General features: G+C 35.4%; 1 protein-coding gene across 4 annotated transcripts in view; it reads right to left on the bottom strand.

Annotated features, from left to right (window-relative positions):
- The window catches only part of ZFHX4 (zinc finger homeobox 4), a 176,042-nt gene that overhangs the window by 26,903 nt on the left and 130,784 nt on the right, over positions 1 to 18,355 (bottom strand). For all 4 annotated transcript variants that reach the window (XM_079152835.1, XM_079152838.1, XM_079152837.1 and 1 more), the window contains exon 5: positions 6,794 to 6,862. In XM_079152835.1, coding sequence (XP_079008961.1) covers positions 6,794 to 6,862 — 69 coding nt within the window. The remainder of the gene's footprint in view (positions 1 to 6,793; positions 6,863 to 18,355) is intronic.

Raw genomic sequence — 18,355 nt, 5'->3', positions numbered from 1 at the left:
TTTCCTCTCTCTTTTTGGTTCTTCCTTTGAAGTAGGCAGGCAATTAGCTATAATGTTCAAGCAATTCAGACCTGTTTTGTGGTTTAGAAGGCGAAAGCTGTTTATTACAGGTAGGCTCTTTGGAGCCATAAGAACTTTGCAAATTTTTAATCATGCAAAAAATAATCACAAAGTAACTTATACACACCATAAAGTTTCATATAAGTCAGAGTAAAAGGTCACTTTCATTCTCAAAGAGAGTTTTAGAAATAAATTTGACATTCATTATATAAATAGACTTTAGAGTCCTGAGTATTAATGTGAAGAAACCACTTTCTCTGGAAAACCTGTAGGTTTGGATTTGGGGTCAGAGGAGGGAGCAGCTACATTCTAATTTCCAAGTACCACATTTCCTCAATTGTAAAATGCCATAAAATGTTAGATGTTTTACAGGAAAAAAATATATGTAACATTAAATGTCTTAAACTCCTTAGAATTGAAGGGATAAATATATTACATAAGATTCCAAAATAAAGATGCTAAAGAAGACTTCATTTTCACCACTGTCTCTAAACTGTTAAATTCAATAAGAAATGAAAGTATTATAGCATTTCATAGTATTGTTGCATTCATGGCATGTGTATTGTTAATTATCCTTTGCTTCATGGAATATGTAATCTATATTTGTATCTCACTTAAGCTCAAATATGTATTTGGTTCCACTAGAATTTCCCAATTTTCAGACAAATGATATTTTCATTTTTAAATGTTCCAGAATAATAGAAAGAAGATGAAATACTTTAGTCTTATATTACAGAGGTATGGTATAATTACCTTCCCCCAGCATTTTTAACATGCCTGAAATGATCATCTTATGTTACTCTACACCCACACACAAACTATATTTAAAAGAAAACTTTCGAATGACTAGCTTAGAATATTGTCATGTGAACAACAACAAAAATGATTGGAAAACCACTATCAATTTATCCTACAAAATTGTAATATACAATTTCTAAGCAAATCTACTTCAATGAGATTCCTCTGATCTAAGGCCAGCCAATTGTTCTTGTTCTGTTTCAGGATTCACTTGGGTTTGGGAACCCTCATTCTGAGTCTTCTAAGACAGTACTGTGCAATTTTTAAAATTTTTCAATTCATACATAATGACTATTATTTATAGGATAAGATGTGATAATTTGATACATGTGTACTGATATACTTTATTTGTGTATAATACGTACGTAATGATCAAATCAGGGTAATTGGCATTTCTGTCTCCATAAACATTTATAATTTCTTTGGGTTGGGAAACTTCAAACTCCTCCCAGTTTTTACAAAATATATACTAAGTTGTTTATAAATGAAAATCACCCCACTGTGCTGTAGAACATTACAACTTATTCTTCCTGTCTAACTGTATTCTGGTGCCCATTGTCCAACCCCCCCAACCCTTCTTCCCTACCCTTCTGAGTCTCTAGTAATCCCTATTCCACTCTCTAAGAAGAACTTTTTGAGCTTTCATGAATGAAAACACACTGTATATTTTCAAAGCCCATGGAGTGATAATGTAAAACAGAAATAGAGGACAGTCACATAAATGTCTTCAGTTTTATATATTGAGCATCTCTATTCATGACAACTGGCTTGTGAGAATTTTCTCCTGCACTCTTTCAACGTCCCTTTGTTCAGTCCTTCTCCATTCAAATCCACCCTCTTTATTTTCTATCTAAATTCGACTCCTCGACTTAAAGTTCTCAGTGACCCCCATCACATAAAAAGAAAATGCTCCTTCTGTGCAATGCAAGAATACCTCTGCCATAGAGTCCTATTCTACACCCCATCTGTCTTCATTTCATGCCAAGCAACTAATATGCAAACTTTAGGGCATCAGAATCACCTGGAAGACCAGTTAAAACCAATTGCTGGGCCCTACCTCGAAAGTTTCTAATTTAGTAAGTTGAGAACTTACTACTGGGAACTTGCATCTCTAACAAGACACCGGGTGATGCTGATGTTCCTGGTCCCAGTCATATTTTGTAAGCACTTATGGAACAAGCATCAAACTATTGTAAAGTCCCCTCCCTCCCTACAGAGAGCACTACATTTGCTATCTTATCTAGAACAACTTTTCTTTACAGTATAACTCCCATTTCTTCCTTCATGCCTACCTTGGGAAACATCAGTTTCAAGATCTGGAAAATAGAGTTAATACATACTCCATGTGTTTATTATGAGATAATGTATGAAAATCAGCAGAATCTAGCACAAAATAAGTACTAGAAATGATCATTGTATTAATATTAGTACTGTTCACTGTTTTTTTCAACAAATAGTTTTTTCTGAACTTTAAGATTACTGTTTCTGAATAAGGCTTTTATTTTTCTTCCTGTACACTGATGTCAATGTACCACACAATGGTATGTGGAAATTATATTTTTTATTTGCCCTAATAGGTAAACATTTTCTGAAAATAGTGATTCAATTCTCTTTGTGTAAGAAGCACCTTGAACAGTGCCTGGAAGAGGGTGAGTAGGCAATATAAATTAGTTAGAATGCTAAATTAAATTTAGGATGCAAAATTGGAGGAAGAAAGGGAATAGTCCAAACTTGACCCTATTCTTCTATTCCCCTTCAATAAAATGTAGGGCTGTTTATGTTCTCTCTGCAAAATCACACTCATCATTTAGTCCTCTCTAAAAAAAAAGTGTGTGTGTGTGTGTGTGTGCGTGTGTGTGTGTGGCTTCTTTTTTCAAGTGTTTTTCAGAAGTCACCAATGACCACCAGGCTATGAAATCTTACAAGTCACTTCTCTGCATCACTTAAAGTCACTTAATTTACTTTCTTCAACAGATGTTGCTACTCCTTTCCTCAGGAAAAATGTACCTCTCTTGGATTTCATTGGATTAGACACTATGGTTTCATCCTACCACTCTAAAAGTTCACCTTTGCTAGGGACTCACAACTACTTCATTAAATACCAAATATCAAGCACCTCCCCATTGGTACCAAGCCCTCTTCCCTATGTATATTATCGTTTTACATGATCTCATCTAATCCTATAGGTTTAAAGTACGCATCTGCACATCGGTATCTAACAGGTATAGCAAACTTAATATGTTCTTCCATTTAACACACCTCATACCATTTTTCTCCCAACTTCATCTTTTCAGTTAATGGTGCCATCATCCACCACAAGCTATCCTGGACTCTTCTCTTTCCCATTCACATGCATTTCTATTCATCAACAAGTCTCTGGAAGTACTTCTACTTCCAAAGACTTCCCTTTCTTCCTCCAATTTTGCATCCTAAATTTAATTTAGCATTCTAACTAATATATATTGCCTGCTCATTCTCTTTCAGGCACTGTTCAACTTGCTTCTTACACAAAGAAAAATGAATCACTATTTTCAGAAAATGTTTACCTATTAGGGCAAATAAAAAATTTAAAGATAATTTCCACAAACCATTGTGTGGTACATTGTTTGACATCAGTTAGTTCATACTGCATTCATCTATTTGACATTTTTCTTGCCAGTATTGTTAGAAACTTATCTGTATCACTGTAAAGGTCTCACAAATAAGTAAGACTAACTCTTTCACATAACTTATTCTGCAACGCTAAGGAAAATCAAGTCGCTCTTCTGCTTAAGCCCTGGAATCATTTGCTATTTCACTTACAATAACACATCAACTCCTCACTATGGATGGGATGGTTAGGCCCTTGCCTACTTTCTTATCATGCTAGATGCTGCTATTCTCCATTCTCCCATCTTCCTCCATGCTAGCCTTCCTTTTCCTCCTGGAGTGTAACCAACTTCTTCCCACCTCTGTATGAATATGTCTTCCCAGAATCCTTGCATAATTGGCCCTGCTCCTTAATCAGGACTCAACTCAGTTCATCTGTCACTTCCTCAAAAAACCTGTCTGATCATTGCTAGTAAAGTCACATCACCTGTCACACAGGAGAGGGGTCCTCAAACTTGTCCAGAATTCACTATCACCTGCAGGGCTTGTGAAACCACACTGTTAGATCTCACTCCCAATGTTTCTGATTTAGGTCTTGGGTGCACCCAAGAACATGTTCTGTGACAGGTTCCTAGGTTGTGCTGATGCTGTCCGTGAGGGGACCACACCTTAAGAATCTCTGCTCTAGTCTATCACCTCTTTCACATCCTTTAAAAGAATTATTGCAGTCTAAAAATTCATTGTTTATTTATCTAGAAATGTCACCTAATATTAGGGACCCTAGTCTACCTTATTCATAATGTGGGCCCAAAAGTCCCAGGCACAAAGAAGGAACTCACAAATATTTTAAGTAAAACTGACAATTGCTAGTTTTATTATTTGGGTCAGTATATCAATGGCCTGATGTCATAAACTGAGATGGAGAAAAGTAGAAATGATTTTGCAGAGAAGAGTTCAATTTGGAATTTTGTATTTGACTTTTCAGTAGAACATGTAGATGAAAATATTCAGAAGGCATAGGAAGATCTAAATCTAAAGTTTCTCAGAGATTGAGGTGAAGATGCCAATTTCAATGTCTTTGTTTGGAAAGCAATAAAGAAATGTCTCGTCTCTTTTTAGCTTGACATTTTTATCATAAGTCTTGCTTTTTGCCATATTGTGCAAAAAGTCATTAATAAAACCTTTATGGATTTGAGGTGCGGGGGAGGGAGACTGAGCTTATTCTGTTGTATCTTAAATGTGCTATTTAGTTTTCTAGGAGGAAATAACATACAGCATTTTAAAAAATATTCATGAGACATGTACAGATAAGCTTCACCTGGAAGCTAGAATTTTTAAAGAGGGATTCCTGACCATATATTAAAGGGATGTTTTCACTTGCAAAACCTTTCTAAAAAGTATTTCAATATACCATGATGGATGCAAAGGACTTTTTGTAATAATACAGCACATTATTATTTCAATTGTATAAATCTGGCAACTGAGGTCATATTTACATAGCAGAAATAAATGAGGTGTGTTATATCAACATGGGTGAATTTCCTCTTAAATTACCTGAACGTAATGCAGCTAAGGAAGTGCAACTGCCATTTTTAACATATACATGTACCATGCAAAGCACAGAGACTCATTAATGTGTTGACATGGCTACAAAATTCCAATGACTCCATTAATTATTGAAAATAATCTCTGGATTATTGAAAGTTTTTTTATATAAAAAGATAATTTAGGTGAAATTTCACAGCTTAAAAACATAGATATAAGAAATTCTTATTCTTTAAGAAGCTACAGATAGACACATACAAAAAATGAATCTAGATGTAGATATTATATCCTTCAGAGGAATTAATTCAAGATGAATAGTAGACCTAAATGAAAAACACAAAACTTTAAAATTCCTAGCAGATAACATGGAAGAAAATCTAGATGACTTTAGGTTTGATGACAACTTTTTGGATAACACTCCAAACGTATGACCCATGAAAGAAAGAATTGGTAAACTTGACTTCATTAATTTTTTTCATTACAAAAGACACTGTCTGGGTGTTTATAAGACAAGTCGTAGCTTTTAAAAATATATTTACAAAAATACACATCTGATAAAGAACATTTTATCAAAATATAAAAATTAAAACTCAGACTTTTATCAGAATACAGAATATTAAAAATCAATAGTAACAAAACAACTCAATTAAAAAGTGGGTAAAATCCTTAAGGTAAACTTCACCAAAAAAGATATGCAGATGGTGAATGAATATGTGAAAAGATGCTCCAGAGCACACATCATTAAGGAAAGGCAAATAAAAACAATAAAATACCACTGTACACCTATTAGAAAGGGCAGAATCACAACACAACGTTAAATACCATTGACAGGAGCTCTCATTCTCTGCTGGTGGAAATGCAACATTTTAAAACCACTTTGGAATAGTTTGATAGTTTCTTACAATACTACTCTGAGCAGATGATCCAGAAATTGTGCTCCTTGAAATTCACCCAAAGGAACTGAAAATTTATACCCCCACAAAAACCTGCACTCATATATATAATAGCTTTATTTACAACCGCCAAAACACAGAAGCAATCAAGATAGCCTTAAGTGAATGGATAAATAAACCCAAACATCCATACGATGGAACATTATTCAGTGATAAAAAGAAATAAGCTATCAAGTCATGAAAAGACATGGAAAAAACTTAAATGCACATTACTAAGTGAAAAAACTAATCTGAAAAGAATACATACAGTATAATTCCACACATATTACACTCTGGAAAAGTCAAAATGATGGACACAGTTGAGGATCAGGGGTTACTACAGGGTGGGACAAGGGGATAGGTAGGAAGGAAATAATGAATAATTTGCACACAGGATTTTTAGCGCAGTGAAACTATTCAACATGTTATTTGAATGACGGACACATGCCACAAGACCTTTGTTCAAACTCATAAAATGTACAATACCTAGAATGAACCTTAATGTAAACTATGGTCTTGGGCGTTAATTATGTCCATACAGGTTCATCAACTATAAGAAATGTACCACTCAGATATGGGCTGGTGATAATGAGGGAGGCTATGCATGGTAGGGCAGAGGAGATATACAAAATCTGTACCTTTCTCTTAATTTCACTGTGAATCTAAAACTCTTCTAAGAATTAAAGTCATTTTATATATGCTTCCAAATACTGGATGTATTTGATTTCGTTTTTCACTTATTTGTGTAAGGAATCTGATCATATACAATTATAGCAGTTCCTGGGAACATTTATTATAAAAATTATGAGAGTAACAAATGTAACTTGTTTTGAGCAGGGCAAGATTTTGAGAGGAATAGAAACAATTACCTGAGGTTGCTCTCAATTGCTGCTCTGTAAGATCATCCTCACAGGTCCTGGCTCCCAAAGAGGCAGTTTCTGCAGAAGACATTAGAGGGGAAGGTAATTAGTACGCCATACGCAGCTCTTGTATCACAGTCAATACCACAAGAACCCCATATTTGGCTAACAGAACTGGTAAGTTACCAGGTGAAGTTCCTATGGGTTATTAGCACACATCCTTGTCCAGGGAGTGGTAAGTTTAGATTCAACTCTCAGTTAGCAGCAGCACTGAACAAGTACAACTATATTGATAAAACATAGGAACAGAAAACTTCATTCTGATTTTCACCTGTTGGCTGTTTGACCAAGACTACCTTAAAGGATTATGTATTTAATGATGATAGTATTTTATACAGATTATGAGTATTCGTTTACTTATCTGACAAGATGCCCAAAAGGAAAGGGAAATCCATTATATGGAAGCTGATATGAGAGACAAAGCAAACATCAGTCATTTGGGGGGAACCCAAAGAATCAGCCCAAGTCATCACCACATCCCCATCTTTATTCTGATCTTGTATTTGAGCTCCATAGTGGAAGTGCCAATGACATCCTGATTTGCCAAACTCAACCCAAACACAGATCATTAATTTCACCTAACTGTAGTCGTCCTTTTTGTCCCCTGTTGTGGGAAAATTTATTTTTTTTAATAGCTATACTTCAGAAATTGCTTCTAATTTTCACTCTTTCTCCACACTGAAGCGTAATCTCATGAAGTAGATTCCATTTTACAATGCTTCTTGTCATGTGTCTCTATGTTTTCTATCCTCTTCTTTTCTGACAACTTCAATAGCCTCTACAACATCCCACCTGCCTCGATTTCCCAATCTTTCTAATCTAATACCTTGCCAACATCTCAAGAGTTACCTTAAGAATATAGAATCTTGAGTACAAATCCCAACTCCTGTATTTTCTCATATGGGAACTCTCATTATGATAAGTTTACTTAGTTCTCTAAGCCTACCTTCTCACACTTATAAAATGAACATTTAAGTATAAAAATAGTCAATAATTTCAAGAGAAAAATAAGAGAATAATTTTAAAATAAAAGCACACTGTAATATAATCTTCAAAGTCATAAAAGGCCATAAATTATCAAGATGTTAAAAAAAGTTGTTACACAATTCTCATACTGCCAAAGAGAATCACGTTTGTCTAATATTTTTAGGCAATAGCATATCTGGTTGATTCTAAAGGCTTTAATTAAACAAATAATTAACCTTGAAAATAGAAGTGCACAACAAGGCACAATTACTGCATTTACTAATTGTTTTTCCTGCTGTGTACAAAACCTTTGGCCTTTGGTGGTAATCTATTTAAAAACAATACAATCATAATAAACAGTGCTCTGCCTAAATGCACACACCAAATAATGTTTTCTTATAAATAAATCTTAAATTAATCTTGAAAGGAAGAATTTATCCTTAGTCCTGATTATAAATCCAGGAGTAACTTCCAGATAGTTGGCAGGCTTGATGTACACCCAACCTGCCACTCAAGAAGCCACCTTCTTCCTCTTGGCAAATAAGCATGACTTTAAGCCTTGATCACTGTTGTCCCTTTGAATTTAAATGCCTGTTTTCTTCTACCTTCTTTTTTCCCTCAAAATCAAAGTAAGTGCTCCCCAACCAATTACCTTACATGCATGTTTCAGCACTTATACTGATACATTTTCATAAGTTTTTATAGGATCCATGTATAACCCCCCCCCCCCCCCAAATTGTGAGTTCTTTAAGAGCAGTTTTTCATCTTTCCGGAGTCTCAAATAAGGACAGAGGAAAGCATATCAAAGTCACTAGGACACTTTTATTCAAAATACCTACATTCTATATCCTGAAACAGATAAGCCTCAAAATAAGAACTTATAAAAGCTTCCCAAAGCCCTGGGACTCTAAATTCAAAGCACCATCAATTATGCCAAACACATAATAATTCCTGTTACATACATTAATGTGTGTGTGCGTGTGTGTGTGTGTGTGCGTGTGTGTATGAATGAAACCATTTCTTCTGATCTTTACCAGCAAAAAAATAAATATAGTTTATCCAAGAATCCTTTCGCCTCCATTCCTACTTCAGTGCTATCATATGGGCTTGTCCAGAACAGATACAGTGGTGCTAACTGAATATGACCAAATGACTGCTGCTCCTTTAAGATTTATTAAAAGTAAAAAATGACAAAGAATAAAATATTATTGAGCTTGTATTCTGACAAGTACTGTGATAAGCTATTTGTAAGAAACAATTATGTGATCCTCAAAATAAACTCATGAAGCAATTATTAATCCTTACTTTACAAAACAGGAATCTTGGCCTTAAAGAGGTTGATAAATTATTCCAGGTCATGAAATTAGAAATTGATAGAGCCTGAAATGAAATTCTTGTTTCTCTGGTCTAAAAAAGCTGAGAAATTTTAAATGTATCCAATTGTAATACCCTGATACTTGGGAGCCCATGAAGGTTTTCCTAGGCTCAGCAAAGGCTAGAAATGAAGTGAGAAGAAGAAAAGAAGAGAGGCAAGGCGAGGTGAGGTGAGAAGAGGAGAAGGGGAGGGGACGGGAGGACAGAAGTAAAGGCGGGAGGGCAGAGAAGAAACTTTTTGCTGATCCTATGAAGAAATCTGATATTTCATACTATGTTCACATTCCTTGAATAGAAAATAAACCGAATAATAGCTTGGTGTCATGTTAAAAATCATTTCATTTGATAGTGATTTAAAGAAATGTACTAAATGTCAAAATAAGAAACTGCTATTTAGTATTAAAATTAGGTCCTGCGGCACTTGGAGACTACTCCAATGAGAGCTACTTGTGCAAATAATTTCATAAAGGAATGCATTTCATGTGCCCAAGAATTCATTTTAGAGCCTCAACAATGTTGCTCCCTTTTTACAAATGATATAAATATTTTAATTAAGGAGCTTTTAACTTATCAAACAAACTGATTAATCTATACTTTTCTGCCTGTGTAAAATGAAATGTTTAAAAGCTAATAATGATACATAGTATCTTGCAATATTTCACACTAATAATTGCTCTGTAATAACAAAACTGACTGATGTTAACAGGATCTGTCTCTTTTGCTGGTGATTTAATTAGATTACTAATTTGTGTTCTCTAGACTTGACCTTTCTTGTTTAATATTATTTTAAAATAATACCATTGACTTAGATTATCCAGTATTCTATTCTACCCTGTCAATTTGGTGATGATCACACATTTGAAAATGGTACCAAATTACTCTATTTTTATTAACACAATGCAGTAGTAATCAGCAGCCCTTTTATGGAATGGGATATTGATCATCACAATCACCATCAACACTGTACAGAGTATCTGCTCTGTGCCAGGTTCTCATTGATGCTCTTTATATGCATTATGATACCCCAAGCAAGTGATGCAGCTATGATTTGAGGTCACACTCTTGAATTTCAGGGGTATTTGTCTTAACCACAATGATATACTAAACCACAGTTTTAAAATCCTAAAAGTAGCTTTCCTCTTGATTCTGTAATTATTTCTTGTGTTCATTTTCCTCATTTGGCTAAAACTTTGCTCATGATTATTCTCTGGGACTAACCCACAGGGGGCAAAGATGGAGCTCAATGCCTAGACGTGCAGCATTCCTAGACTTTACCTCATGCGATGAAAGTTCTTACAACTCTCTCTCATCGCCGTACCCTGCCACATCTGCCTCACTGCTCCTTTTCACCTTTCCCTTTCCTTTAATGAGTGATATTTATTCTGGAAAGTAAACTGATAACTTTCAGGCACTTAATCATCAAATTCTGTCAAATCTTTTCTTCCTACTAACTGGAATAAAAATTTAAAAGAACCATAATCAATACAAATCTTACGGTCAGGGAAAGAGCTAGAATTAAAAAAAAATAAGTCTAGATAAATAAACAGATTTGGGAATAAATCTAACCTGCCCTTGATGACAGTAACAGCCATGTGCTTTGTATATTCTTATCAACAAAACTGGAAAAGTAAAGCTCAGTCACAATTGAAATTTTAAAAGTAATGAGTGCATGTTCAGGTTGTTAGGTATGGTACTGATAGTACAAGTAGTCTTCTATAATCTGCATTTTGTCTTTTCTGCAGTCACCACACTCTGAAAATGTTAAATAGAAAATTCCAGAAATAAGTAATGCATGTGTTATAAACCTTGTACAGTTCTGAGTTGCATGATGAACTCTCAAGTCATCCTACACTGTCCCACCCACTGTATGAATCAGCCCTCTGTCTACTGTATCCACACTGTATATGCTACCTGAACATTAGTCACTTCTGGGGTATCAGATTGACTGTCAAGTTATTGCAGTGCTTGTGGTCATGAAAGTCTTATTTTACTTAAAAATGGCCCCAAAGGGCAGAGTAGGGATGCTGGCAGTTTGGATATGCCAAAGAGAAGACATAAAGTGCTTCCTTTAAGTGAACAGGTAAAAGTTATTTTAAAAATTGTATGCTAAGCTTACTATGAGCTAAATTAAATAATTCATCTCCTACTGTACCTGATGTATAAATTAAACTTTATTGTAGGTATGCATAAGTGGGAAACAACAGTATATACAGGATTCAGCACTATTTGTAGTTTCATACCTACACTGGAGGTCTCTGGAACATAGTCCTGCAGATAAGGGAGAACTACTGTGTTTGCCTTCAAATCCTCCACATCTCACCCCCTCCTCCTGGTTTACTAAAGCATTAAGCAATAAAGTATACACTATTCTTACAAAATGTGTAGCACATTAAAGGAAACATAAGCCAACAAACAGAATAAATATTAAGCCAAATGGTCTAACATAATAAAGAGAAAGAAAAACATTTTCTGTTGTCATCACTCACATTTTGAAATCCATCTTACTGTATCCATTGTGATAAGTCCAATTCTAAATTTCTTTTTAAACTGGAGAATAAGACTAAATTCTAAAACCGAGTCTGTACGTTTCAAACAACTTTCACTCCACAACCCATCTAGCCACCACCCCTCTCCCCCTCCTTCATTTTTGGAGCCTCTCCCAACTCTACAGAGCTATGTGACTCATTGTAAAAGGATATTTTAAAGACTGTGAATACAAGAAAAGATATTTGCAGCTCTCTAATTTCCAAATAATAAGTTACCATTTGTTGGAAACCTGTTAGGTGCTAGGCATGTAACATGAATTTCCTTACTCGATCCTCACAGTAATCTATAACAGAAACATCATTGCTTTTATGGAAGAGATGAGGCATCAAAGCTCAGACAGTTTAAGTAACTTTTTCCAAAGGCAGAGAGCAGCAGAGGGAGGGTTTGGATGAGTCAGTCTGATTCTAAAGCTCTGAACTTCCCCCCAGGATAGTGCTGCCTCCAGGCAGCCCCCAAGGAGTCCTTGGTCAGGAAGCCAGATAACTGAATATTTTTTCCTCCTAAAAAACAGCTCAAACTCCTTCAGAGCAACCTCATCATAACAAGATTAATATTTAGAAGAATTCTTGAATTCAGCATTTATTATTATCTTGGTAGCTTTACACTTTAATAAAGACCTCTGAACTTGCTTAGGCATTGCAGAAGTGAAGTCAGCATTCAGATAAAGCAAGTTTACAATGAAAAATGGTTTCAAGTGGTCTTCTCCATCCTTTCCCTGTGCGTATACAAAGAGTGCTCTTCTAAAAAGCTGAGCAACTCAGCATGCTACCAAATGGTTTTGAGTAACCAAGCAACATCATCTTTGTTGACCTGCAGTGCTTTCTCTTAAATTATTTCTTCTAGGCAGTAATAGATTGAAGTGCATTGGATGCTCCAGTGTCAATTATCTGAATGGGGCTGGATTTGTAATTTTTTATTTTCTGGAAAAGTAAAGCTACTTTGCCCTGCCCTGTCTGGTTTTACGCAGAAGTTATTTTTATATAGTAAAGGAGCAGCATCTCCTGGGGCTTCATAGGCCTGGAATGTGTGATCACTTTTTTCTATTTCTTGAATCATCTGTGACCTCAGTGTAATGGGGCCTCAAAGAAATTTAATAAGTTCTCGATATCAATTAGTTTCGATAAATTACTCCTACATCTTCTTAATGTCTTGTATTTTACAGAGCTCTTACTGAAACATAGTATTTCTTAAATTTGCTAATTCCTAATACATTTTTCCACATAAGATTGTTTCATTTGATTACTTTGAAATTAAAAGATCGAACTTCCATGATCATAATTTGAGCATAATATTGTGTTCCCATCTCTCTGGTTTCTTAGATTTAAGTCCTTCTGGAATTCATCATAATCTTTATATTGTCCAGAACAATTTTCATTCCTCAACTTAAATGTTTTCTAGGTTGCTCATCAACATAGGAAATACCTCTCCTCTCCAAACTCACCCCTGTTCTACCTAGTAAGGACCTTTGTTCATGCTGAGCCCTGGCCAGTTACTTTAACACTTTTCTTCCTGTCTCACACCTGTCTTTTTTCCTTTTTTTGTTTTTTCTGTTTACTTTTTTCTTTTGCCTTTCTCCCTCCTTCCTTCCTTCCTTCCTTCCTTCCTTCCTTCCTTCCTTCCTTCCTTCCTTCCTTCCTTCCTTCCTTCCTTCCTTCCTTCCTTCCTTCCTTCCTTCCTTCCTTCCTTCCTTCCTTCCTTCCTTCCTTCCTTCCTTCCTTCCTTCCTTCCTTCTCTGTCTCTCTGTCTCTCTCTCTCTCTTTTTTTCTGTGGTAAGAACACCTGATATGAGATCTACCCTTTCAAATTTTACACAAACAGTGCAGTAGTATTGACTGCAGGCATAATGGCTTAGTAGGTTTCTACAACTTATTTAGATGGCTTAGCTGAAACTTTATACCCTCCGATTCTTTACTGCAATTCCTCCTACCCTCACGCCCTGACAATCACCGTTCCACCCTTCCATTCTACCAATTTGACTACTGCAAGTACTTTGTGTACATGGAATTATGCCATGTTTCTTTTTACAAGTTTCTTTTTACAAATGGCTTATTTCACTTAGCATAATGTTCTCAGGGTTCTATCTACATTGTCTCACACTACTTTTTAATACATTAAAGCCTCTACTTTCTATTCCACAATTACCAAATTTTCTAAATAGCCACACTTGGTCAAAAGTCTTCAGAAATTATTTTTTTAACAGAAAAAAAAATGATTATTCAGGAGTGCTTCTTTATCACTGCTTTTCACTCCTTTAAAGACTCATTCAAATATGTCATTGACCCCAGGAAAGTTGCCTTTCTTTGGTTCAATCATTTTATTGGGTTCCTGGAAGACTTCATAACTTCTTCCCCCAAACTTCTGTAATGGTAGGTGCCTCCCTCTAACTCTGTGCTGTTCTGAAATGATGACAGGTGAAGAGTTGAATCCATTTTACATCTTTTTAAATATGTTTTCTGTAATCTGTAATTTCATAATTCCCAAGATTTCATTTCATTCTCATTTACACTATGTCATCCTCATTTATACTCAGTGAGATACCTGGAACCATTATTTATGAAGCCATCATCCACACTTGCTGTGAAGAACTGGAGAAAGTAACCTCTGTGTTGAAATAATGGTTATTGTATGAAAAGTCTGAGAATGCAAAAATAAAAATAAAGACATCAGTGGCATAAAATTGCCTAGTTCTGCCACAGCAAGCTGGCCCTCAGAAGCTAAGTTGTTTAAAGAAGTATTTAATCACGGGGATACTGACTGCTCCTATGGATGTATTTGTTGTAAGTGAAAAACCATGGATTTAAAAACAAAATACATTTGACTTCAAATCATAGCTCAATCATTTTCTAGGTCTTTAATATCAAACAAGTTACTTAACCTCTCTGAAATTCAGGATCCTATATATGAAAATAGAAACAAAAAATGCCAAGATTTCAGGGTGATAATGAACAGTAAAGTCAATGAATATTAAATGTGTAATACCAAAAAAGTAGTAATTATGCTTATACACAATTCTCTGGTTTTGATTCATTATGCTGATCACAAATTTATTCCAAGAAAAGGCTACCACAATTTAGTCTTTGTCCACCAGTTAAGTTAGTGTTTTAAGCCTGTAAAAGATGACTACTATTTGTGTGGATGTTTTGTAAAGGGCAAATGTTAACAAGACTAAAAACACTGATATGGTAAGCAACATAATATGAAAGTTTTTTTAAATCCTTAAGGAAATTTTATACATGCTGCAATGAAAGTGGTATGTGTACCAGTTGCAAAGACTTCAGCGATACTGGTTTGGCCATGTGTAAAAGCTGGCCATGTGTAAAACAGTGACAGAAGATGAAATTTGAAGGTAGTGGTACCTAAGGAAGCCCTAGGTCTTCTCTTGCAAGAGAGACCTCTTCCCTTACTCCAACCCACCATCATCTACCTTCCAAGAAGGTAAAAACTAGATGAGAAGCTACAAGCAATATTAGAATTTATAGGCAGTTTGGCAAAAGTGGCCATCTTAAAAACCTCTAAAAAGCTCCCTCCACACGCACATATTGGATTTGGAAAATTTTCTATATTATTCCCTACGTGGTCATCTTTAGTGGTAAATACACTACTAAAGCAAAAAATGCTTATTTTTTTCTAAATCAATTCATAATGAACCGAAGGTAAAATTTTAGAGCTTTCACAATGGCAATGTTAAATGGGAAATGTATGAAGTAAGGAATTCACTAAGAGCCCTGGCCTGCATCTTTGGAAACCTAACCTGACCTGTTAATGTGTTCAAGCCAGTTGTTACATCTATTAAACAGGGATAACAGTATCGCCTCTCTTGCCACCATACCTAGTCGCCAGATGGAATCTAGGTTGTTTTCACCATCTCTAAGTGATCATGCAAAAGAAACAAATGCTATCTTTGTACAGTATTTTCTAAACATTTTAAGCTTAAATATACTGACATGGAGTGTGTCACTACTACTTATAATACAATATTCTCTACAGTTATACATATATGGGGAAATTACTGTTTTCATATACAGACTTATTTTTTGTGTGATTTATATATAAACCATAAAGGAAAATCTTTAGAGGACTAGATCAATTATTTTATCAACACTAAAATTTTTGAAATAAATTTTCCATTAGCATAATATGTGAAAAAGCTTTATAAATTTTATGTAAATAATCTTTTTGACTTTTCATGGTTTGAAATTTTCTGCATCTCACCACATGGGAAAAAAAATGTCAAATTTATATAGGTATATTACACTTATGGCATTGACCTAGGTAATGATGGACACAAACATAAGTGAAACACATCTGGAAAGGAAAAGGTAGTGAAAGTGTACATAGCTCCAGAAAAGGAAGATCAGAAAGACCTGGTTGGAGCCAAGAGTGAAAAAAGTACTATTGGAACCTACCATGGATTTTCAAAACAATACTTAATAAATCACTGAATCATTCATTAATGAGGAAGCAGATTGATGAGATTTGGCACATTGCTTTCTTTGGACTGTATTAGCAGTAGAAAAAAAATTGTTTCTGAAAAATAGCCAATTTATTTTCTCCCTTGTGTGAATGCAAGTGTTGGCAATGGTCCCTGGATCTTGACAAAATGTGAGCTGTAAGCAGGAGTGCAATACTTATACTGTCATCTTTGGGGTACTGGGCAGAGGCTAGAATACAGGGAGAGGAATTTTGTCATTAAAGCACGCACGCACGCGCTACACACACACACACACACACACACACACACACACACACACACAGATCACTAAAGCATCTACTATACTTCAATTTATTACCACCTAGAAAAAAAATCATGGAGATAGATTCCTTTCCTCTTCCATTGGAGAGGAAAGGAATGTTAACTCTAAGATTGGAGTGAGAGGAAAGATGAGCTCAGTTTTGGACATGAATTTGGAAAGAGATGTTTATTAAATATATAAGTTGATGGAACCAGATCTTGGAAGAGAAGTCTGAGTTGAAGATATTTGGAAGCAGTATTAACTAATGATTTGTGGGTAAAAGAACAAACAGAGTACAGAAGATGAGGGCCGAGGATGATCCCCAAGGAACAAAAATTAATAAGTAAGAGACAATGAAAGACACCGAAGGATAAAGAAGATACTGACAAAGAACAGAGTGGGCACAGGATCCCGAGGTGAATGGCTAAGCAGTGGCCAAAGGAAAAGAACTTTCCAGAAGCTGAAGACACAGTGTAAAATTATAGACAGAAGCAAAATAATGCCACTGGTGACACCGTGTGAGATGATAAGGTTGTCCGCCAATGAGGGAGTAGAGAAACTGGTTTATATTTCAAAGGAGTAGATAGGACTTGACAATGGATTCAATGAGGAAAGTGACAGAGAGAGAAGAATCAGGGATGATTCCAATGTTTTTAGTTCCCCAAATAAGAAAAATGAATATGCCATGTATTAGGATGAGGAAAAATGTAGGTAAAACAAATTAGAAAGAAAGAGAGGACTTGGAATCAATGGTTTTGAATACTCTTAGATGTTCTACTTATACATGCAAGTAAATTCATCAAATAGGCAAGGGTTAGAGGGTGTGTGTGTGCACATGGAGGGAGAAAGGGACAGAGAAAGAGAGAGAGAGAGAGAGAGAGAGAGAGAGAGAGAGAGAGAGAGAGAGAGGAGAAGAGAGGAGGAGAGGAGAGGTCAACATGTAAGTGGTAGTTTAAGTCCTTGGGGTTAGATGAAAAAAAGTCTCCGAGAGAATGAGAACCCAAGACAGCCTGGGATATACAAGACATGCCAGAACTGACCATTAAGAACAATCTGTCCTAGAGTGGAGAACTGTTTTTTGGTTTTTTTTTTTGGTTTTTTTTTTTTTGTTTTAATTGACAATATGTGGAATTGCGAGCACATGGTAAAAATCATACTAAAGCACACCAACATTCTTTTATCTTTGCTTATGTTTCCTTCCTTCCTTTCTTCTTTCCTCTTATATATTTTTTTTAATGTCCTATAGGAACTGCACACTCTTTATTGACTATTCTGGAGTAGAACACTCTGACTCTTCTTTCCTATATAAGGAAGGACCAGAGAAGAAGACAGAGCAAGACTAAGGTGTGAAAAAATACCAAAAACAAAAACAAGAGCGAATGGCGTGTACAAAGTCTAATGAATGAGGCATTTTATAAAGGGAGAGGTTGACTTGCCAAAGGCTGCTGGTTGGTCTAGCTGAATGTGGATGGGAATTGATTAATAATTTGCCAAAGCACAAGTAGTTACAGTTTTTGAGCAGAATATCTTTCATGGAGGGGACAGCAAACACCATCCAAACTTGCAAATAAGAGGGAAATAAGATGAAGGAAATGAAGAAGTCAAGTAGAGACAATTAACTGAGGAGTTGTGCAATTTTTAAAAAACAGGATAAAAATTGGAGCAGTATCTGGAAGTAGATTTAGCATCATGAGAGGGTTTTATAAGTAAGGAATATACCCAATGCCAGTATTATAATGGGAATGATGTAGGGTTGAGGGAAAAAATTAATGCAGAAGAGAGTGAGGTAGTGACTGGTGTCATAGAATGGAGTTGGGTGTGGATTTCTTTAAAACAAGGGGGGTAGAAATTAATTATACTAAAGACAATGGCATTGAAAATCACCTGCAAA

This window comes from Sciurus vulgaris (genome assembly GCF_902686455.1).
Source record: "Sciurus vulgaris genome assembly, chromosome: 1".
In the NCBI taxonomy this organism is placed as follows: Eukaryota; Metazoa; Chordata; class Mammalia; order Rodentia; family Sciuridae; genus Sciurus; species Sciurus vulgaris.
Note: the sequence above shows the minus strand (reverse complement) of the source record. Positions and strands in the feature narration are given on the sequence as shown.